This window comes from Lampris incognitus, chromosome 9 (assembly GCF_029633865.1).
Source record: "Lampris incognitus isolate fLamInc1 chromosome 9, fLamInc1.hap2, whole genome shotgun sequence".
Lineage (NCBI taxonomy): Eukaryota > Metazoa > Chordata > Actinopteri > Lampriformes > Lampridae > Lampris > Lampris incognitus.
This window is the reverse complement of record NC_079219.1, coordinates 56,292,632-56,316,848: the sequence shown is the minus strand read 5'-3', so window position 1 is coordinate 56,316,848 and position 24,217 is coordinate 56,292,632. Positions and strand designations below refer to the sequence as shown.

The following is a 24,217-nucleotide window of genomic DNA, read 5'->3' as shown; positions in this document are numbered from 1 at the left end:
GGGCATGGCAGAGACGAGGGGAAGAGGCAGATGTTCTCTCACACACAGATCAATGCCTACTTCTAAATAGCAGCCAGCTCATACGATCACTCATTTTCAAGGGTACGAGAACGGGCATGACCTCTTTTTCCTGCTTCAGCCGCCTATTAGCTTACAGAAATGACCCCGACGCTTCTCGGATTTCAGCGGCACAGCGGACAGGGGGGAAGCTGCACGATGATGCCAGACTGAAAACTCTTGCTTTTGCCCCGGTGGAGTTCCCCCGGCATCCTGCAGCCCTGCGCACCGTGGAAACTCATCAGCGGCCGGCTTAATGGCCGTCACACGGCAAATTATGGGCCCGGGGAAGGTTTTAAGGGGAGCGAGCGGGGTTGGTTAAATGAGAAATCATTACACGTGTACCCTCAGCACCAATACGGGGGGGGGGGGTGCTTGCGGTGAGCCTTTCCAAGAAGAGGATCAATATGATTCTTACCATGTCAGCCATATTGACCACCGACTTAGCATAGTTATTCGTCTGTCCAACGGAAAGCCGATGCTTTTTATACTGAAAAGAAGAGAGAGAAAAGTAAGAGGATACGGAGAGGAAGGAGTCATAACTCACAGCGATAGCATTTTCACCCACATAAATGTACATACATATGAGATAATCACATGTGCGGGGGGCTTAACGTATTGAAACCAACGCCCCCGTCACACAGGGACAAAACTTTTAAGGCAGATATGACAGGAACATGTCCACAATGAGATTCTTTGGGCTTGTTTCTTCAGTCACAAAAGGTTATACATCTTTTCTGCGATAATTTTTGAGTTTCTAAGGAGCTTTGTCCCCCTACACTGCCAGGGGAAAAAACCTTCGACCCGTACACGGGCTGCTTTAAATTCATCAGCGTTGGAGCGAACTGGTGTTTGGATGTTTGTTCATTTACATTCTGTCTGCGTGAATCTGAGCAGCAGGGCCCGCTGCTCATGTTGTTTTCAGACACGTCTCGGAGATGAGCCAATTTCTGTCGACTTGTGGAAAAAAAGAGCTTAATGACACTGATAATAAATGCAAACCGAACTGATTCAACACCGACTCAGTCAGTAATCTTGGAATTTGCACATCGAGATCTTTGAAGTCTGACATTCTCTAAACGTCTGCCATCAGTCTTATTGATAACCGTTTTTCTCATCCCCTCATTCGCATTCAAGTTTATTTCCCAGTTTCTGCATTTATGTTTCTGCTTAAGAATTACGTCAAAGTCGATCCTTTTTTTTTGTTGTTTTGTCAGGCGACGAGCCAAACATTAAAATCCTTTGACTCTAAGTAGCATCAATAAAGTTATCGTGCTAAATGCTAAACTCTACATGCGGACTTCCAAACCCGGATAGCAGAATTGCTGTGGCCCGGACCCGTCCCACACCCGACACTTCATCCGGCCCACATACCGTGATGGCACTTGGGCGGTCCACTCCTGTTCGCCAGATCTGGGTCAGAACCAAGCCATAGCAATGCTGCATGTGCCACATATTTGCCAAAGGTGGCCCATACTAGTTTTGTGATATTTGGGCCATTTTCACCATTTACCACACGGGACACTTCAGGGTCACATCCAGATCACATGTTGCCGAGAGTACCGCATCTTTGCCAAAAAAAAGGCCCACATTTGATTTGGCATATTTGGGCCATATTTGCTATTATACATGTGGGCCACTTCAGGCTCACATCCATTTTGTCAGGGCCAGAAGGCCATCGTGCTGCATCACTGCCTGAAGTGGCCCACATCTGGATGTTGTCTGGGAAGGCAATGAACATCCCCGCAGGTCTGAAGTGCAGCATCTTATTTTCAGCACACTATTCTCCTTCAATCTCCCTTTAAATGTAGAATGACATGAAACCGACACATCATACTGACTTTTTACTTGCTGCATAACTCCGTCTGTTTGTGTGAAAGTGATGAGGGAGACGGGTGGCATGTGCACACGGCAATAACCAACTATAACAACACCTGCAAACCTAAGATCTAACCTCTCCTCACCTAAACCTAAAATCTAAGTCTGGGTAAGCCACAAAAGGGTAAGTACACTGCAACATTATGTAAGAGAATAATATTCTGCAAGCATGCATTAACCTTGTACTTACAAATTTTGGTTTTTTATTTTTTTTGTTCTTGTGTTGTTGTTTTTTTTAATTATGGACATTTTGGAGGGGGGAGGAAGGAATTGATGTTTGATGCTGTTTGTATTGATTGTATTATATCTTTTATTGTGTGTGTGTGGGGGGGGGGGTCTCAATAAATATCCATCCATCCATTATCTGAACCGCTTATCCTGCTCTCAGGGTCGCGGGGATGCTGGAGCCTATCCCAGCAGTCACTGGGCGGCAGGCGGAGAGACACCCTGGACAGGCCACCAGCAGGCCACCACAGGGCCGAAACACACATATACACACCTAGGGACAATTTAGTACGGCCGATTCATCTGACCTACATGTCTTTGGACTGTGGGAGGAAACCGGAGCACCCGGAGGAAACCCACGCAGACACGGGGAGAACATGCAAACTCCACACGGAGGACGACCCGGGACAACCCCCAAGGTTGGACTACCCTGGGTCCCGAACCCAGGACCTTCTTGCTGTGAGGCAACAGTGCTAACCACTGGACCACCATGCCGCCTTTCAATTAATATATCGTTTAAAAGAATGATAACTGCAAACCACTGTCTTGCATTTTTTTGTTATTGCACATTTTGTTCACATTATGGATTAAATTCTTCGCTTTACATCGTTACACCTTTCTTTAGACGTTCCCATTTTTGTCGAATGTGGGTTGGCTCATTTGCTTTTCCCGCTGTGCTGCTGATTACTCTTACTTGGCGTTTTTGTAAACGTGTAGACGAGCCTCAGTTAGTCTCATTATCTACAGTCACAAGCATGATCACTACAAATACACAAGAAGTGAGAGTGTTGACAGTAGAAAGTGGTAGAAAATGCTCACCATTAGATGGTCATTGATCACCATGAGCTCGATGTACTTGGTTTCATCCTCAACGCTGGGTGACCCGTGTGAAGCCTGGTGAGAAATCAGGAGGTTGTGCATGAACAGGGGTGGAAGAAAATATCTATACACTCAAGTATCGTGATATTATCTTCTGTGATACTGTACCGATTCTCAAAAAACACTATCGATTTTTAATTGTTTACATGTAAAGGTCCGTGACAAACATTGTGTGTTGTGTGTGACCCCACGACCGCTAGATAACAGTGTTGTAATCTGTCTTCAGCCATTTCACTCTTCCACTCCGACCCAACAACGTAAACTGAGACAGGAAGCAGCATAAGCACAAAGAACACAGGCCTATGAAACTGCAATACATCACCTTTCTTACAGTATCACAATATATTGAATGGTAACCCCTGTATCGTGATACGTATCGTATCGCCAGATTCTCGCCAACGCACAGCCCTAAACATTAATGCTGACAGGCACTTTTTTCTGTCTGTTACACACACACACACACACACACACACACTGAAAGGTGAACTGAAGGGCCTTATTCAAGTTTATCTTTATTTGCAATTCTGTTGATCCAGCTGGAAGTTTTTCTTAAGAGTGGCAGCCACACAGCTGTACACATCTGTAGCACGACTACATCCGCAAGAGAGCAAACACACAAGCCGCCGATCGCCAGGTAAATATTTCATGACAAAGCGGAAGGCAGGGAATGTGAAAAGTGCCTGTGAGGGAGACCTAGAAGAGACCTCTATTGCTATGGCACTCAGAGGCTACACACACACACACACACACACAAATGTGCATAAACCTATTCAAGCGACACAAATAGGTACACACACGTGAACTCAAGATGCCGTTGCTTTTATCCTCCTGCTAAAAACGATCCCTCACAGATCACGTACGCCTGTGTGGCGTTAACCTAACATGCATACCTGTCTTTTTCTTCTTCTGTGAATAACCTTTGACCCAGGAAATGGGGGACTGGGGAACGGTGGCTCTGGCAGATCATCTAGGAAATAAAAACAATTCATGCGGGTCACTCTTAGGCTTGACACAGACTATTATGAAATCTCGTTGAAAAAAAATCATCAAATAAAACAACCACATACAAAGATTCGATCATTACATCTTATATGTTACAGCTGTACAGAAGAAAATGTTAGTTTGACTCAAAATGAAAATCTGGTTTCGCTACTGTTCCATCAATATGCGCTACAAACACCACCTTACCATTGAAGACATCAGGAAGTCCGTCATGGCCAGCAGATTTGTATATCATATGTATCTGGACATCTTCCTATAGGACAAAAACAGGGGAAGTGGTGGGTATTAATACGTGTTCGTACAACCAAGGAAGTCACTCCAGTCAACGGACCTCACACCCAGATGGCAAAATTGCTGTGGCCCGGACCCGTACCACACCCGACACTTCATCCAGCCCACATATCGCGTGGAATGATGGCACATGGGCGGTCCGCTCCTGTTTGCCAGATCTGGGCCATAGCAATGCCGCATGTGCCACATATTTGCCAAAGGTGGCCCATCTTTGTTTTGTGATATTTGGGCCATATTCACCATTTACCACACGGGCCACTTCAGGGTCACATGCAGATTACATGTTGCCGAGAGCACCGCGTCTTTCCCCAAAAAAAAAAGGCCCACATTTGATTTGGCATATCTGGGCCATATTTGCTGTTATACATGTGGGCCACTTCAGGCTCACATCCATTTTGTCAGGGCCAGAAGAAGGCCATCAGTGCCGCATCACTGCCTGAAGTGGTCCACATCCAGGTGCTATTTGGGCAGCTTGGATCAACACATTTTTTCTCTAAGAACATACTCCCCCCCCCCCCAAATGCAATGTATATATATATGTATATTTTTGAATAGATTTTATAGTTCTATACAATATTAGTAAATTAGTAAATTTAACCGTATAATAGTTTAGCATAATTGTTTAATTAATGTTAGTCTAGTATATTAATATTTGTACATGGTGTTAATATATAGCAGTATAGTATATTAGGATATTGTTACAAATGAAATTGACTTGACTTGTTATTTGTATACTAATTGCGCAAGCATGCTAGTATACAAGCATAATAATATTAGTATATTAGTATAACTATTTTTAGTATTATAATTTACATATAATAATTGGAAGTAATTTATTCATTTAATATACGAATAATTTGGTAGAATGTTCATCTGCTTTGAGCCGGCAACTATGCCTGAAGTTTCCTTTGGAGAAAAAAAAACTTGTTCTATTCTTTTTGATTGTGTTCCATTCATAGCTGTTGGGGAGGTTGAAAAATGAATGCTCGAATAAATACATCAGGAATCACATACAAGCTGTAGCTCAACCCCCAGAAGATTCTTTTGGGCCTCCCTTTATGGAGAATTTAACTGGCAGAAGATTTGGCTAGTTGGGGACAAATGTTGTCTAAATAATAAAGCTAAGGAGGTCTCCATTAAAATTATGCACTGTATATATCCAGCAAAGAAGATATTAGCAAGATTTAAAATTGATATTGAATATTCTTGTAATTTTTGCTAACTAGAGGAAGAAACAATCTGTCATTTATTTGATCACTGTATGTATACCAGAATATTTTGGGTGGATGTTCAGCATTATATAAGAAGGAAAACTGGACAAACAACCCACTTTCAGGATAAAGACATTTCTATTTGTCTTGAGGATAAGGAGATGGAAAAAGATATTGTTTTCTTTACGCAGTTAATTTTATTACTGGGAAAATTCCACATTCATAAGAAGAGATGGACCGACTCCGAACCAAATTTTGGACATTTTCATCAAGAACCGCACCATTATGGCACTACGATAAGAGGACTTAAAAACAAGAAGGCAATTAGAACTAATTGTGTTTTGGATAAATTTCTTATAGACCGACAACACTTTATTTTGAAGAAAAGAGTATTATTTTTTAATTACTCTCCTTTTGTTTTGTGTACGCACCCCTGGCATAAACAGTTTGTGTCATTCATAATATAATGTACACTAGAAGAACCCCGCTACAATGTAGCGGTTTGGTTATCCACCCGTCTAAATCTCCCTCCTCTTCATCCTGCCAGCTAACCTCCTTCCCCCTGCCCCTAACCCCCCCCCCACTCCAACTCCCTCCCCCCAAATGCTCAGAATCATCTGAAATGCAGAGAAAGATGGTTTTTAGCCATTTGTAGAAAATGCATATTTTGCATAATAATGCATAATTATTTTAATTTTCTGCTATTTTTCTGGTCCTCTCTGGAACAATACCTACCACCTCCAAAAAAAAAAAAAAGGATCATAAGTGCATTTTTGCAAAAATGCATATATTTTGCATAATGCCAAAACATTTGAGTCCCAGAATTTTTTTTTTATATAGGTGAAAAAATCAAAGATGCTCATAATCATCTGAAATGCCGAGAGAGGTGGTTTTTAGCCATTTTTAGAAAAATGCATATTTTGCATATTTATGCATAATTTAAATTTTTTGAGATTTTTCCCGTACTCTCCGGAACAACACCTACCACCTCCAAAAAGAATTAGGATCATAAGTGCTTTAGTTTTCGGTCCCGCTATCTACACTAACTAACACACACACAGACACACACACACACACACACACTAACACCACACAACACACACACTACGAAAATATATGAGTGGATGTGTTCTGTACAACATAGAGGGAGGGGAAACAAGTCCCATTCATAGCGAAACGCGCATGCGCAGAACCTGGCAACCACTTCCGGTTTAGGCCTCCGTTGTAAACAACTCTTATCAGGCTCTCTGGCGAGGGAGCGGGGATCTGAAATGCCTCGTCCTTAGCACCAAACACCGTCTTACTACCGGAGATTAAAGGTAACCCCAAATGTTTTTATTAGTACCACCGTAAACCCGTTTATTTGAAATCCGTTTTACGTCTGCGGACTGCGCCTTTTTCCGAGTCCAGCCGCAACAGGTTGCGCTTCGAGTGTAGCGCTAAGCTAACGTCGTTAGCCGGCAAGACTGCGGGTTTTCCCACCGGGGTCGTTTTTGCCATTTTTCCAAGTTTCCCCAGTTCAGCGGCTTTAGTGGGGGTGTCCGTAGCTGGCAAGTGGTTGACTGACAGGCCATGCTGGTCACGCACGTACCCGTCCGCCACCAGGTTACTGATGGGGGTACTGAGGCAGCGAGGTACTACAGCAGTGGGCTTAGCTTACCTCGTTATAACGTTAACTTTACTTGGCAAGGATAATTCACTTTTCACAGCCGTGACAAAGTCCAAGGATGTAAAACATTAAACTATTCCCCACAAAGCTGTATTTAAATTGTGACAGCGGTTCCCTATCTGGTCCTTGGGTATCACCAAATACTGCTGGTTTCCTATTTTAAAGGTAATCAATTACATTCACCTGTTGTTCCAGGTCTAAAACCTCCCTTATTGGAGGACATAGTAACTGGAAAAACATGTAAATGTAATCATCTACCCGGCAGAACAGGAAGCGAGCAGTACTTGGGTGGTGTCCATAGACACTGGTTTGAGAACCCTTGGAATGGAAGATGTAACAATCATAAACCATTCCTTATTGATTTTTCAGTCCTGTGCCAAAGAGCTTCTAGAATTATGGCACTGCCACAGACAGCCATGATGGCTCACGAGCCGTCATGTACGCCGGCACCACTGTTGATTTATACAGCGACGGATCTCCTTCCATTGTTAATTGTTATGTTGTGACGTTACACACAATGTGGTGTCCTACAGCATACGTCCTCAACTCGTCTCGCTGGCTGAGCCAGCAACTCATTCTTACATTGTTTGTTAATGAAATGAGAGCATTGTTTCATAAGGGACAGCAGATATTGGGTCAACGACGCTGTAGTGAATAGGAATGTAGGGGGGTAGCCCATAGCTGGGTCAGTCCATGGCATAGTTAGCTAACATCAGTATGAATCGGGCCATTTTGCAGAAACTATTTAATGCATGTAGGAGTAAAACTTTCGTAATGCTAGTAGCCCAAAGATTCTAATGTTTTCATTGTTCGTATAGGTGGAATGACAGTGGGATCCTGTTATCGGAAGAACAGTAGATCTAGAGTTACCTAACTGCTTTCTGCCACTCATGCGTTGTTATTAAATTCTTCTTTTTATTAAAACAAACTATTTTTGTAACAGTACCAATATTCTTGTGACATTGTTTCCTTTACACGCCATGTACAAAACAGGATGGACACTTTTACTGCCATCTTACTGTTTCTGTGCTTTCGACTGTTCCATCTATCCATTTCTGTCTCTCTGCCTTTCCCTCCGCCTTTACCGAAACAGTACGTTTCCTTGTGGCCTAAGCTCCTGTCAGATCTGACCATGTCATGCCGAGACATCCACGCCACCAATGCCTTCTCCTTCATCATTGCCTTTGTGTCTGTGGGAGGTATCGCTGTGGCGGCACTAATTCCACAGTGGCGCGTGACGAGACTCATCACCTTCAATCGCAACGCCAAGAACGTCAGCGTGTACGATGGGCTGTGGGCCAAATGTGTGAAACAGGATGGCTACTCAGGATGTTACTTCTATGATTCAGAGGTATTACCTGCCATTATCTAGTACACACTGGTAGACTTGTCACACCCTGTTTTACAACAGTGTTGTAACCTGGCTTTGCCTTGACAGCTGGTATTATTGCCAGTCTTGACTAGAGGGAGTTGCCTTTAGTCATTGTACAGCGCAAATCCTCCACGTAAGTGTTACGTAAAGAAAAAAAATCTGCTGATAGGCAGTGGTGAAATGATGATTTGAGCTCTAATTTTGTCCTAACTAACCTCTGGTATTGTGGGTTCTGAGTTCATTCCATCGGTGTTGCTGTAATACTGCACACCAGCTGGAGATCTGCCCACTGTGACAAGACACACTAAAATCCATCTGCCTTCGTTTCTTTAAAAATCCTTTCGACAGTTATTCTATGTTTGCTCTGCAAAGCGCTTTGAGGACCTAGGAAAGTGCTGTATAAATTTAATGAATTATTATTTTATTAATAATAGTTTAATTAATAATAACACTATTTTTTTCCCCATTAATTTCCCTATCAGAAATGGTTATTTCTCTCTGTTTCAGTGGTACTCGAAAGTGGACCAGCTGGACCTGAGGCTCCTGCAGTTTTGCCTGCCTATAGGCTTGCTGTTTGGCTCTGTAGCCCTACTGCTCTGCATGGCCGGGATGTGTAAGACCTGCTGCTGCTCAGACAAGCCCGAACCAGACATCAAATCCACCCGCTGCCTGGTCAACAGTGCAGGCTGCCACCTAGTGGCTGGGATGTTTTTATTACTTGGTGGTGCCATCGCCTTGGCACCCTCGGTGTGGTTCCTGTTCCGCACAAAGGAGATGAACATCAGATATGACAACATTTTCTCTGATGGGTTTGCTGTCTATGTGTCCATTGGCTGCTCAGGAGGGCTTATGCTCGCTGCTCTTCTGATGTTCATGTGGTACTGCATGTGTAAGAAACTGCCTTCGCCTTTCTGGTTGCCCCTACCCACCATGTCCACCTCCCTATCCACCCAGCCCCTCACTGCCAACGGTTATCCCCCCTCCCCGGTCTATGGCCCCCAGCCCTTCCCTCCACAGACCTATGCTCCTACTGTAATTGAAGCCCAACCTTACGCACCCTCCCAAGGCTATGCTCAGAGCATAGTCGCCCCTGCCCCACCCCAGGTCTACATGCCCCAGATGTCAGTCCCAGACGGGTACGGGTCAGAGGCAGGAGGCACCCAGGTCTACAGCTACGCTCCCTCCCAGGCTTATGCTCCTTCTCAGGGCTACGCATCCAGCTACGCAGGTCACCGTTACTCCACCCGCTCACGCATGTCTGCCATAGAGATCGACATCCCTGTACTAACACAGGGAAATTAAGGGAAGAGAGACTGCTGACCTTAGCAGATTGAAGCACACCGTCCACCTACAATACCACTGATCTGATTCTTCCACCATTGATGCATCTAATAAAATGTGATGGGAGGGGTAATACGGGTGTTCCATAGAGCTCCTGGAATGATGGGTTTAACCTATCCAGTCGCTTCCGATTTTATAAATTGTGAAACACAAGAGACTAGAGCCTGAAGAGTACCTTCATGAAGGACGAGCCTGGGGAAAAACTGACTGACTACATCAAGCTTTGCTGCACACAAGAGCTGCTTTGAGAAGAAAAAAAATAATACATGCACGATATATACAAGTGAATATACAGTTGGGTCCCCAGAGCTTATTGTGAAGGAAGGTATGACTGCAATTTGTGTCTTGTTTTTCTGTTACATTTTTTAATTTTTATATTTTTACAATGGACAAATCATGTTTATACACTAATGACTTGTTACTCGTGCATGTCAAGCTGTCTTTCTGGAGGCCTTCTGCACTACTGTTCATAACACTGATTATTTCTCACTGACCGATTTTAATCACAGAGGAAAGAACAAAATTTTGTTTTTACTGTTACTTGCCAAGTAACTTGGAAGGAAAAACTAACTTAATTTCTGTCTTTTTATACTATGTGTTGCTGATACTGTCACGGTGCCCTATAACGAGCAGCTGTTGTCAGTTTTGTGTTTAATTAATGCACTAAACGATAGGTTAATACTTCGCCATCTTACATTTGCCTACATTTGCAGATTTTGAACTGTATGGCCTCTACCGTAGGTTAAAACAATGTCCTGGTAGATGGCGGTCTATTCCGTTGCCTACCAACACAGGCCTCTCCGGTTTGAATCCTCGTGTTACCCCCGGCATGGTCGGGCATCCCTACAGACACAATTGGCTGTGTCTGCAGGAGGGAAGCCGGATGTGGGTGTGTGTCCTGGTCGCTGCACTAGCGCCTCCTCTGGTCGGTCGGGACGCCTGTTCTGGGGGGAGGGGGAACTGGGGGGGATAGCGTGACCCTCCCACGTGCTACGTCCCCCTGGTGAAACTCCTCACTGTCAGGTGAAAAGAAGCGGCTGGCGACTCCACATGTATCGGAGGAGGCATGTGGTAGTCTGCGGCCCTCCCCGGATCGGCAGAGGGGGTGGAGCAGTGACCGGGACGGCTCAGAAGAGTGGGGTAATTGGCTGGGTACATCTGGGGAGAAAAAGGGGGAAATCCCCAACCCCCTCCCCCCAAAACAATGCCAATGTCTGCATATTCATTCATTCAGCTTCAGCCGCTTCTTGGGGTCGGGTCCCCGGAGAAGTGGCTGAAGCTGAATGAATGAATGGGAATCTGCATGTTTGTGGGTTAAATTAGATTACAGTGTTTACTGTATGTTATACCTTGCTATGAAATGGAATATTGTCATAACATCAGTAGAAATTCAGGGCTGAACTCTTCTAGCAAGCACATTTGTTGCGTAACATAATTATGACCATTTGCGTTCCACCACGGTGCAAGAAACGGTTGGAAACCTTAACGGAGGAGTGGAGTCTGAGTCAGCGTTAGAGAACTCTTCTTTCTCTATCAAAATGAAACCTCGGCCAAATTTGCTGAGAAGGCTCGGCAGTGGTGAAGCTCGTTCCTGAGCCAAATTTAAATCATTCATAAAAACAATTGCCTTTTTTTTTTTTGTACTTTTTTGTGTATTTTTAAGGAGTACGTTTGTGCTGTTAGTGTTTGTAAATCATCTCTAACATATCAAAAGTAAATATGCTGGTAAATATATTAGCTTTAACGCAATTATCTTTGTCTACACTGGTTTTATTGATCTAATACGTTAATAAATTTTATTCACATTGTTTATTTGTGCTCTGCATGTGTTTTCTTTTTCTCCCCAATTGTACCCGCCCAATTACCCCACTCATCCGAGCCGTCCCGGTCGCTGCTCCCCCCCTCTGCCGAGCCGGGGAGGGCTGCAGACTACCACACGCCTCCTCCGATACATGTGGAGTCACCAGCCGCTTCTTTTCACCTGACAGTGAGGAGTTTCACCAGGGGAGACGGAGCGCGTGGGAGGATCACGCTGTTCCCCCGAACAGGCGCACCGACCGACCAGAGGAGGCGCTAGTGCTGCGACCAGGACACATATCCCACATCCGGCTTCCCACCTGCAGACACGGCCAATTGTGTCTGTAGGGACGCCCGACCAAGCCGGAGGTACCACGGGGATTTGAACCGGCGATCCCTGTGTTGCTAGGCAACAGAACAGGCTGCCCGGACGCCCCCACTGCATGTGTTCTACCATGCGCCAAGACGACATCGTGCCACGTTTCCAGCCTATTTAACCAGGCTGACCTTAACATGTTTGCTCTTGTAAATGGTGGCCAACGTCTTAACCAGACCGGGCTTTGAACAAGACAAAGATTCGGTTCTTATTCCGTTTCTGATCGTAATGTCACCAGGTTACGGCAACGCTTGTCCGGTTTAACTGAAGATAAAGCGAACGTTAAGGAAGGCCAAGTCTTCTTTGGCTTCTCGTATGAGTTTGAGCCTAAACACGATTTTAATGTAAATGCAAACTCCAAACCGCAGGATCTGCCGTGACACGTTTATGACGGGCATGCTGGGAAAGGAAACATCCATCACCAGCGACAGACAGGGACACGTATAATAGGCACAATGGATCAAGTCTGGCATTAGACATATTTCAAGACCAGCTTTCTAAACCTAAGGGTTTTTTTTTCTTCCCCTCCATTCTGCGGAATTTAATTAGCAATTAAGCCGAGTGGCTAATTAAAATTCAGGCCAGAGGGGCAGCAGAGGGACGGAGGCCGTGTGCTTAGAAGCCGGAAGAGATCATCCGGAGGCCGTGTGCTTAGAAGCCGGAAGAGATCATCGACGCAAAAGGGGCTTTTATTTACCCCGTCTCGTTCTGCTGGGGTTGTTTCTGTGGAAGGAGCCGCGATCTATTCTGGGGATAAACGTGCGTTACCTCGAGACCAAGCCTGCCGTGCACAACCTGAAGCGAGTCAGCAGACCGAATCCTCCGTTAAAACGAGTGCACACTGCGGTAGTCTGCATGAGGACTGCGGGGGGAGTGGATGGATCGGTGTGAATGAGCAGCCCTCAGCTTCCGGAGAAGCCACGCTCACTCGGATGGGACGTTTCTCACGATGGCTGAGACGCAAGCGGCTGGCATTAACAGAAACTACACATTCAGTGAACTAGTTGTATAACATACAGTATATAATGTGTAACATCAAGTATATAATGTATAACACACAGTATATATGTGTAACACACAGTATATATGTGTAACACACAGTATATAATGTATAACACACAGTATATAATGTATAACACACAGTATATATGTGTAACACACAGTATATAATGTATAACACACAGTATATATGTGTAACACACAGTATATAATGTATAACACACAGTATATAATGTATAACACACAGTATATATGTATAACACACAGTATATAATGTATAACATACAGTATATAATGTATAACACAGTATATAATGTATAACACACAGTATATAATGTATAACACACAGTATATATGTATAACACACAGTATATAATGTATAACATACAGTATATAATGTATAACACAGTATATAATGTATAACACACAGTATATAATGTATAACACACCGTATATAATGTATAACACACAGTATATATGTGTAACACACAGTATATAATGTATAACACACAGTATATATGTGTAACACACAGTATATAATGTGTAACACACAGTATATAATGTATAACACACAGTATATATGTGTAACACACAGTATATAATGTATAACACACAGTATATAATGTATAACACACAGTATATATGTGTAACACACAGTATATAATGTATAACACACAGTATATATGTGTAACACACAGTATATATGTGTAACACAGTATATAATGTGTAACACACAGTATATAATGTATAACACACAGTATATATGTATAACACACAGTATATATGTGTAACACACAGTATATAATGTGTAACACACAGTATATAACGTATAGCACACAGTATATATGCAGCACAGCCACACAGCATCCGTTATGAATACCTGAGCAGGTTCAGGTCAGGAATAACTGATGTGTGTACTCATGACCAGTGCTCTTTGTCCCCCTTTTCAACCTGCCACCTCTGAATGCATACAAGAGCGCACACACACACACACACACACACACAGACACACACACACATACACGTGCACAGTACAGGACCCAGCAGGGTCTGTGCGGGATGAGGATTAGGGACTGAAACACAGATGGCTCTCAGATGTCGAAGTACAAAAGAAAAGGGGCGGAGTCTGTGTTGCCAGGGGAGATGGTACTTCAGATGCGGACTGCTGGCTCATGAATATAAATCGGGGAGGTGTAGCATTCCTTTCATTCAGTCTCTCTCTCTCTCTCTCTCTCTCTCTCTCTCTCTCTCTCTCTCTCTCTCTCTCTCTCTCTCTCTCTCTCTCTCTCTCTCTCTCTCTCTCTCTCTCTCTCTCTCTCTCTCTCTCTCTCTCTCTCTCTCTCTCTCTCTCTCTCTCTCTCTCTCTCTCTCTCTCGGTGCGGGTGAATGAACCGCGCCTGGTTTAGTGACATGAGGTTGGCTTATGGCCACAGGCGCTCAATATCCCCCCTCACCCCCATCCACTTTAACCCACACCCCCCCCCCTTCCCAGCGTAGCTATAGTAACTGACGCACTCCTCCAAAATACCTACTCCTTGTTATAAACACCCCGACCCCATCTTCCTCCCATAAGAATCGATGTTCCCCCTCAGCCCCCACCCCAGATCCCTTACTCCCTACCCCGCAACCCCGAAGCAGCATCCATCTCCTCCCTCCTCACCCACGCGTGGACCACAGCCTGTTTGCTGCATGCAGCAGAAATAAACACACAGAGTAGTATATATGGACAGCAGGTGGGTGGGGTTGGGTGGGTGGGTGGGTGGGGGAGGGCTGTAAGGTTTCTTCAGTTTGAAGATGAAGAGCAAAGCATGGCGGGGAGGACTGTCAAGATGTGGTCGATGGCCGCGGGGGCCCTGAGGTGCGGTAGTTGGGGGCGGGGCAGAAAATAAGAAGGTAAAACATATGGTGTTTACTGCACATGCAAGTCAGCATCGCACGTTGAGTCACACACACACACACACACACACGTGCAGGAACCCACATACACATACACATATACTTGTGCACAGACTCACACATGCATACAGGGGAGAAATTCACTACAAACTGCTGAGGAACAGCGCCCTCTTCATCGGTCAGTAACGGTGGGCGTGATTCTGTTTGTTGACATGAAGATAAAAAAAAACAATGAATAAAGTTTGTGTGTGCGTCTGTCTTTATATTGTAGCGAACAAAGCGTTACAACGTAACGTTAACAGTGTTACTGACATGACCCGTGGGGTCACGGACGGCTTCTGCATAATGTTGTGCTGGCTTGTGTGGAGCAGACTGATGCACCGCCTAACTTCTTCTGCCAGGAGAGGGGCAGATGGGTTTACCATATGGTATACAGGAGAGATGCAACATCTCTCTCTCTCTCTCTCTCTCAAACACAAATCCCTTCTTATTTTATGCCATATTCAGCTCCACCAAAATCAACCAATCCATCAATCAAATTTGATTTACACAGCACATTTTCATCCATCCATTAGCCGAGCCGCTTATCCTAACTCGGGTCACAGGGATGTTGGAGCCTATCCCAGCGGTCATTGGGCGGCAGGCGAGGAGACACCCTGGACAGGCCACCAGTCCATCACAGCTCCCCCCCCCACCCCCCCACACACACACATTCACACCAAGGGGCAATTTAGTATGGCTGATTCACCTGACCTACATGTCTTTGGACTGTGGGAGGAAACCGGAGCCCCCGGAGGAAACCCACGCAGACACGGGGAGAACATGCAAACCCCACACAGAGGACGACCCCCAAGGTTGGACTATACCCTGGGGGCTCGAACCCAGGACCTTCTTGCTGTGAGGCGACTGCGCTAACCACTGCACCACTGTGCTGCCCATGCATATATTAGGGGTCGACCGATTATCGGTATGGCCGATTATCGGTATGGCCGATTATCGGTATGGCCGATTATCGGCTTAGTTATTCATCATTTTTCATATCGTTGTTATCGGCATATTTTTTACCAACCAATCAATCAATTAAATTGAATTTACGTAGCACATTTTGTACATTAAAATGCAACGCAATGTGCAGTACAGCAAGACAACGTGCACGGATAAAAATCAGAAAATGGCAAAGGAGGCACACAAAATGGAAAAAAAGGGAAAGTTAAAATCTAAATTAAGAATAGAAATAAGGAAATATAGAAAATAACCTAATAAAACAGAAAAAGGAATGAAATAAGTAGAAAGCGGTTGCCTTTTATTCAGTTTAGTGTGTGTGTGTGTGTGTGTGTGAAGTGAGAGAGTTTGTGTGTTGATTTGGCAAACTTTTAAAAATTATCTGCAGATCAAAACAGCCTGTTCACGAAAGAGAGAGAGAGAGAGAGAGAGAGAGGGAGGGGTGGGGTATTACCCATGTGGGGGGGGGGTAGACATCCTCAGCTCTCTGCTGACAGACAGACCGCCACCACTGGGCTCGGAGGGGGGGGGGGGGCGCATCGTCCCCAGCCTTGTCGTGGAGCCAGGACACCCAACAAGCCAAAACCAGCCCTGCTAGATGAGGCTGTGCTCTGTTTACCAAATGATCCCTTAATGGTTGATCCAACAGAGGGAGCCGTCCCAGAATACACAAACACTGCCCGGAGGTATTCTGTCCCCGTCTCCCTGCATGTAACCACCCTCTGCAACAACTGACACTAACTCTGCACTCTGAAAAACAAGTGAAATGCTATGTATTTCTGCACAACCTCTCGCTCGCTCTCTCTCTCCACTTGAATAACTCAGTCTCTCCATAAAACAGAGAAGAGTAGCAGAGGCAGAGAACGACGAAAGAGAACAAAAAGACCCGAGAGGAAAGCATATATCAAAACAGGCGTTAAAGCAGGGGCGGCACGGTGGTTAGCGCGGTGGTTAGCACGGTCGCCTCACAGCAAGAAGGTCCTGGGTTCGAGCCCCCGGGGTATAGTCCAACCTTGGGGGTCGTCCTCTGTGTGGGGTTTGCATGTTCTCCCCGTGTCTGCGTGGGTTTCCTCCGGGGGCTCCGGTTTCCTCCCACAGTCCAAAGACATGTAGGTCAGGTGAATCGGCCGTACTAAATTGCCCCTAGGTATGAATGTGTGTGTGTGTGTCGGCCCTGTGTGATGGCCTGGCGGCAGGGCGTCTTCCCGCTTGCCGCCCAATGATTGCTGGGATAGGCTCAAGCATCCCCGCGACCCTGAGAGCAGGATAAGCGGTTCAGATAATGGATGGATGGACGTTGAAGTGGTCATCTTGAAGACTTCCACCGTCCATCAGATTATTACCTTACTCAGTTGACTATCTTTCATGCTTCTCTCTGGTTGGTCCACCAGACAGGAAGGTCCATCTCATCCTCTCTGGCAGACCAGCCACTGCTGACTGAAGTGAAACGTCTCAGTCCCCATCATGGTTCACACGCAGAGCTTGGAGGTTTTTCCACGGCAAGTGTCGTAGCAACACTATTTTTGCTGCTTTCAGAAGGAAAGGCTTTCATGAACTGAGAGGGAGCTGCATCATACAGTCGTCGTAACGATGCAGCCATTAATTTATACGAAAAAAATTGAGATTAACGCTATAAATTGGCCTTTACTTGTCCATATGTTGCCACAGAAAAGTGTGTGTTCGATGCCTATGTTGCCCAGACAGGATGCCACACAGTGTCAGCCGTGGAGCAGCGTTGCCCTGGCGCAGTTGTAGTTGGAACTAAGTGCCTTGCTCAAGGGAAAAATGGCCGCAGCGGGGATCCTGACACAAGCAACCTTCCGCTTTTCAGCTCAGGCCAAATCTGATAACCCAGCCAGTCGTGGAATTCGAACATGTGACCCCGTGGTTACTGGCTCGCTTCTTTGATAACATTTTTTTTTAAAAAGCCATAGGGGGGGCACATCACTCAAGATAATTATATCAATTAAATGGTCTCCCACCTAAAGTGGGAAACCAACAACAACTCCATCCTGAAAAAGGCCCAGCAGAGGATGTTCTTTCTGCAGCAGTGGAGGATATTTGGTCTGCCACAGGAGCTGATGAGCCAGTTCTACACCACAGTTACTGAATCTGCCCTGTGCACATCCATCATGGTCTGGTTCAGAGCAGCAACAAAACAGGATAGGAACAGACTGCAGCGAACAGTAAGGACAGCAGAAAAAAAATAATCATTGGCGCTCCTCTGCCCACCCTGCAGGACTTGTGCATCTCTAGAGCCCCGGAAACAGGCACACTGAATCAGCACAGACCCCTCCCACACACACACACACACACACCTAGGACACAGTCTGTTTGAACTCTTACCCCCTGACGAGCACTACAGAGCAATGTGCACCAAAACCACCAGACACAGGAACAGGTTTTTTTTCCCACAGGCCATCTCTCTCATGACCACTTAACAGCATGGTGCAATAACGGACACTTATTATGTAAATATGACACTTTGTAAACCGCCCCCTCTGGTCAACATGTCTCACCTACTTATCTACGATGTGCACTACCTCTTTAAACCAGATGTGCAATGCAAATGTTTGTGCGATACAATGTACAATTGTAAATACACATACAACTGCTGTATACTGGTTACAAATTATTACTGTTATTGTTGTGGTTGTAAAATAGGTATATAATATAGTATGTAGTTGTGAGGTGGATGGTAGGTGAATATATCGTGTATACTTCTGGTACATAAGATAATAGATAATACAGTGTAATATACATATTAATGTAATATACATATTTCAAGAAGAGAGAGGACACAGGGTGACATATAAGAGTGGAGGAAAGTGCACACAGGTGGACTATATCTTATGTAGGAGGCACGATCTGAAAGGGATTGGAGACTGCAAGGTGGTGACAGGGGAGAACGTAGCTAGGCAGCATTGGATGGTGGTCTGTAGGATGACTTTGTAGACGAAGACCAAGAAAAGGAAGAGAGTGAAATCAGAGCCTAGGATCAAATGGTGGAAGTTGAAGAAGGAAGACTGTTGTGTGGAGTTCAGGGAGGAGTTAAGACAGGCACTAAGTGGTGGTGAAGAGTTGCCAGATGGCTGGGCAACCATGGCAGAAATAGTGAGGGAGACAGCTAGGAAGGTACTTGGTGTGTCATCAGAACAGAGGAAGGAAGACAAGGAGACTTGGTGGTGGAATGAGAAAGTACAGCAAAGTATATAGAGAAAGACATTGGCGAAGAAGTGGGATAGTCAGAAAGATGAAGAAAGTAGACAGGAGTACGAGGAGATGCAGTGTAAAGCGAAGAGAGAGGTGGTAAAGGCAAAGGAAAAGGTGTATGGTGAGTTGTATGAGAGGTTAGACACTAAGGAAGGAGAAAAGGACTTGTACCAATTGGCTAGACAGAGGGACCAAGCAGAGTAGGATGTGCAGCAGGTAAAGGTGATGAAGGGTAGAGATGGAAATGTGCTGACAAGTGAGGAGAGTGTTGAGAAGGTGGAAGGAGTACTTTGAGAGGCTGATGAATGAAGAAAATGAGAGAGAGAGAAGGTTGGATGATGTGGGGATAGTGAATCAGGAAGTGCGGTGGATTAGCAAGGAGGAAGTGAGGGCAGCTATGAAGAGGATGAAGAGTGGAAAGGCAGTTTTTCCAGATGAAATACATGTGGAGGCATGGGATGTGGAGGGATGGCAGTGGAGTTTTTAACTAGATTGTTTAACACAATCTTCGAAAGTGAGAGGATGCCTGAGGAGTGGAGAAGAAGCATACTGGTACTGATTTTCAAAAACAAGGGTTATGTGCAGAACCGTAGCAACTACAGAGGTATAAAGTTTTACATTACATTGTGTCTTTGTGGATTTAGAGAAAGCATACAACAGGGTGCCGAGAGAGGAGGTGTGGTGTTGTATGAGGAAGTCGGGAGTTGCAGAGAAGTATGTAGGAGTGGTGCAGGATATGTATGAGGGCAGTGTGACAGTGGTGAGGTGCACGGTTGGAGTGACGGATGGGTTCAAGGTGGAGGTGAGATTACATCAAGGATCAGCTCTGAGCCCTTTCTTGTTTGCAATGGTGATGGACAGGTTGACAGATGAGATCAGGCAGGAGTCTCCGTCGACTAAGATGTTTGCAGATGACATTGTGATCTGTAGCAAGAATAGGGTGCAGGTTGAGGAGAGCTGGGAGAGGTGGAGGTATGTACTGGAGAGAAGAGGAATGAATATCAGACGGAATACATATGCTTGAATGAGAGAGAGAACAGTGGAATGGTGAGGATGCAAGGAACATAGAGGTGACGAAGGCGTATGAGTTTAGATACTTGGGGCAAATGCCCAAAGTAACGGGGAGTGCAGAAGAGAGGTGAAGAAGAGCGTGCAGGCAGGGTGGAGTGGGTGGAGAAGAGCGTCAGGAGTGATTTGCGACAGAAGGGTACCAGCAAGAGTTAAAGGGAAGCTTTACAAGATGGTTGTGAAACCAGCTATGTTGTATGGTTTGGAGACAGTGGCACTGATGAAAAGACAGGAGGTGGAGCTGGAGGTGGCAGAGTTGAAGATGATAAGATTTTCACTGGGAGTGATGAAGAAGGACAGGATTAGGAACGAGTATATTAGAGGGACCGCTCAGGTTGGACGGTTTGGAGACAAAACAAGAGAGGCAAGATTGAGATGGTTTGGACATGTGTGGAGGAGAGATGCTGGGTATACTGGGAGAAGGATGCTGAAGATGGAGCTGCCAGGGAAGAGGAGAAGAGGAAGGCCAAAGAGGAGGTTTATGGATGTGGTGAGGGAGGACATGCAGGTGGCTGGTGTGACAGAGGAAGATGCAGAGGGCAGGAAGAGATGGAAACGGATGATCCACTGTGGCGCCCCCTAACGGGAGCAGACAAAAGTAGTGGTAGATAGCCCACTATTGTCAAGGGAGGCATTACTGGTGGATTTATTTTTCCATAGAAAGATATGTAGATTAGTCAAAAGGGAGCAACAATATTTTCCGAGGTCAAAAACCCTGTCCTTGTTCTCGGGGCAGCTTTGATATTCAAAAACCCTTTCGAATAGCAAAATTATCATCCAGAAAGGGTTTTTATATGCATCTTCTGATGTACAATATTATAGGGTACGAAAAGTAAAAGGTCTTTGTAAACTTGGATGAAAATAAATGCAGTGTATGGGTTTACATGTGTAAAAATAATAAAGCTCATCTCTGGTTAACACACCCTGCAGAAATACAGTCTGGACGAGGATCTCCGAGTGAGGAATGAGAGAATGTGCATCCATCTTCTCACCCTCAACCTCCATCCTAACAACTCCCTCCTAACAACTCCATCCAACCCTCCTCCGCTCCTCCTCTTACTCTCTCTCTCAGGCAATGAAACTGTATGGATTTGACTCTTAAGTAGCCCTCCATGCGGGACTCCCGCCACACCTTCCTCTGACCCCTCTTATCGACTCTCCTCCGGCGTCCTCCTGATTAACACCAGCCGGCCACACACTTCTTTTGGACATTTTAATTAGAACACAAATCAAATCCATCACACACGCAGGCATGCACATGCACGCCCGCATGCACGCACACACACACCCACATACACACTAAGATCAAGATCAGGTCCTCGCTCTCTTGCTCAAGACGTCTCTGGTTTGCACCTTCATTCCAGCCATCATGTCTATAATTGTTATTATCTTATTGGCTGCAGTCAGCTCTGTTGTCTGCACACTTTGTATCATCGCACATCTCCCCGTCCCGAGCCCCGTGCTCTGGAATCAGGCTTCATTAGGAAAAGCAGCGGTGTCTCGCTGTGTGTGAGCTGTAATTGATGCAGGTTTGTCTGGAGGGCAACTCGGGACATCATGCATCCTGACTCAGTGTCCTGTCATAACAGGACGTCTCTGTCTCCCTCATCGTCAGGCCTTTCACGCACTCGGGCCGAGACGAATCCCCACAAGCAGACAGGCGAATTCAACACAGAGCGAAAGCAGCGGCTACGTGAGATGTGATGGGGTGAACGGAAAACACGCCGCTACGCGACTATCAACCATTTCTGTCAATGTGGGGTTGCTTTGTGTGTGTGTGTTCTTGTACTTCTATCTTTGTGAGGAACGGTTGATCACCACAGCGAGGACATTTTGCCCGGTCCTCACTTCTTTAAGGGTTTATTTTAGGATTAGGATTTGGGATTAGGGTTAGAATTAGGATTAGGTGAAGGAAAGGATAACTCCCCAAAGGAAGTTGTAATGCACTGACACTATTTTTTCTTTTTTTTGAGGGGGGGGGGGGTGTTCTCCCTTTTTCTCTCAGTCGCTGCTCCACCCCCTCTGCCGATCCGGGGGAGGGCTGCAGACTACCACACGCCTCCTCCGATACATGTGGAGTCGCCAGCCGCTTCTTTTCACCTGACAGTGAGGAGTCGTGTAATTCCCTGGTGTTTATCTCTGAAGAAGAGGAGCTCCTAAGGAGTGCCTATTGGCTATGAAAGGGGAATGTTTGAGAAGGTGTTTGTCTGGCTGCTGGATCTGTTTCTTAAAAGCAGTGTGAGCCAAAATGTCTTTTAAATCTTCTTCTTCGATTTGCTGTAAATCAGATGATCGTTTTGGAGAGGTTCCACTTTCTCCTGTAACTGTTGGACATTTTGCTTAGTCTGGGAATGTGGGGTCTTGAGGTGTTGGGAGGATGTGACCTCCAGTGGGATAAGTGAGAGGATTTCTCCATCCCCCTCCTCTTTTTCCTCCACTATACTCGCCCCTTTCCCTGAAGACGTCCCCAACTTCAGCCTTAATCTCCCCGAGAAACCGCTTTGTATAACCTCTAGGTCAGAGTGCCGTGAAGATGAACTTCGTGGCTTCCTCTACGTCCTGGGGTTAAGTACAAATACGGTTAAACCTGATCAATAGTGACCTAATAAAACCTCTGAAGGTATGTTTCGGATGATAGCTAGTTTTATGATGGACAGCATGTATCTCTGTGTCTTGAAATTAGACTTGGCTGGCTAGTGTCTTGATGCATAACTGCTGCATAACTGTGAAAAAAAAAAAGACATTGATATCCATAAGTTCAAACTTATCATATTGTAAATTGTGTTTCAATTGAATTTTAGGGTGATGCAAGTTCAACACAGCCAGGAATTCTTTAAAAGATTCAACTGAGCTGGTCCGGATGCCAAATATGTCGTCCAAGTACTGGAGACCCAGCAGAGGTAGGTTCTTGCGTTTAATAAACGCTGTCTGGCCACATCCTGGAAGATTTATATCTGCACAGGGAGGGGAAATACTTTCTCCCCATTGCACAACTGCATATCTGCAGAAAAATGCTCGCCATTGAACTCAAAATCATTGCGCGTAAAAGTGATTTTCTAGCAACTGGAGGACTTCCTTGTCCGGGCGGCGGGGGTCCGGTGAGTGCCGGAACGCCTCGGCCTCTGCCTTCAACCCTAAGGTAGGATCTATGGTAGCGTGCAGGGAGTCGACGACCGAAAAGAGCAAAGAATTTTTAGGTCCTTCCATGCCCTTTGATTGTTGCCAAACTCATATGTATCCGTAACATAGCTCGGATGTTTCTGTGAAATAACGTTAACATAGTAGTCAATATATTCTGCTACACGGCAGGACTCTGAGTCACAGACACTAACAATGGATCTTCCAACAGGTATTTTGTGAGGAACGGTCCATGTCTCCGGAGTTTTATGGATTTTGGGTGATAGAATAATCAAGAACATGGAGAATCGGGTCCGAATGGGTAAAGCATCTGCTTAGTTGAAATCTGTGTCTTATCGTGTAATTTCCAATGATTTTCCTAATTATACTTTGTGTTTCAGATTGCGGAGGTTAGGACAGGAGGACACAGTTTGTGGTATCGCCAAGTTGTCTTTCCGCCTCAAACAGGTAATTGAATCCATTCTGAAGCATCGTTTGCCCTCCCTTATCTGCTGGTTTGATAATTACATCTTTCTTGCTGCTCAAGGCCATTAGAGCTTGTTTCTGTGCCCCGGTGATGTTCGATTCACCTGTCTGTAAAGGTTTAGAATTGGACAAATGAGCTTCGTCCTTCCTAATCGATTCTTGCAATTCCTGAGACAACGGATTATAACCAGGTTCCCGCTGGGAAGGATGGGTTAAAGGCTCATAGCTACTGTTAAATTGAAATTTGAGTCTCAGCACATCCGGTGGTCTCAGCGTCGGGACAGAAGTCGGCTCACGCTCCAATATATCCTGCTCTAAATGGGTCAGAGAGAAGCCAG

The 24,217-nt window shown here is 45.3% G+C and overlaps 2 protein-coding genes across 2 annotated transcripts in view; one reads left to right on the top strand and one right to left on the bottom strand.

Annotated features, from left to right (window-relative positions):
* Positions 1-24,217, bottom strand: part of adam22 (ADAM metallopeptidase domain 22) — a 98,006-nt gene that overhangs the window by 25,725 nt on the left and 48,064 nt on the right. The window contains 4 exon segments of the mRNA XM_056286432.1: positions 476-547; positions 2,980-3,054; positions 3,930-4,006; positions 4,228-4,294. Of these exon segments, the coding sequence (XP_056142407.1) occupies positions 476-547; positions 2,980-3,054; positions 3,930-4,006; positions 4,228-4,294 (291 nt within the window).
* cldn12 (claudin 12) lies at positions 6,758-11,725 on the top strand. Its single transcript, XM_056286498.1, has 3 exons — positions 6,758-6,862; positions 8,306-8,563; positions 9,092-11,725. Exons 2-3 carry the CDS (start codon positions 8,345-8,347, stop codon positions 9,884-9,886), a joined length of 1,014 nt encoding a protein of 337 aa, XP_056142473.1. The 5' UTR covers positions 6,758-6,862; positions 8,306-8,344; the 3' UTR covers positions 9,887-11,725.

Coding starts and splice junctions, on each gene's coding strand:
- cldn12 (XM_056286498.1), top strand. CDS start 8,345: ATGTCATGCCGAGACATCCACGCCACCAATGCCTTCTCCTTCATCATT. Junction 8,564..9,091: donor GTTACTTCTATGATTCAGAG/GTATTACCTGCC, acceptor TCTCTGTTTCAG/TGGTACTCGAAAGTGGACCA.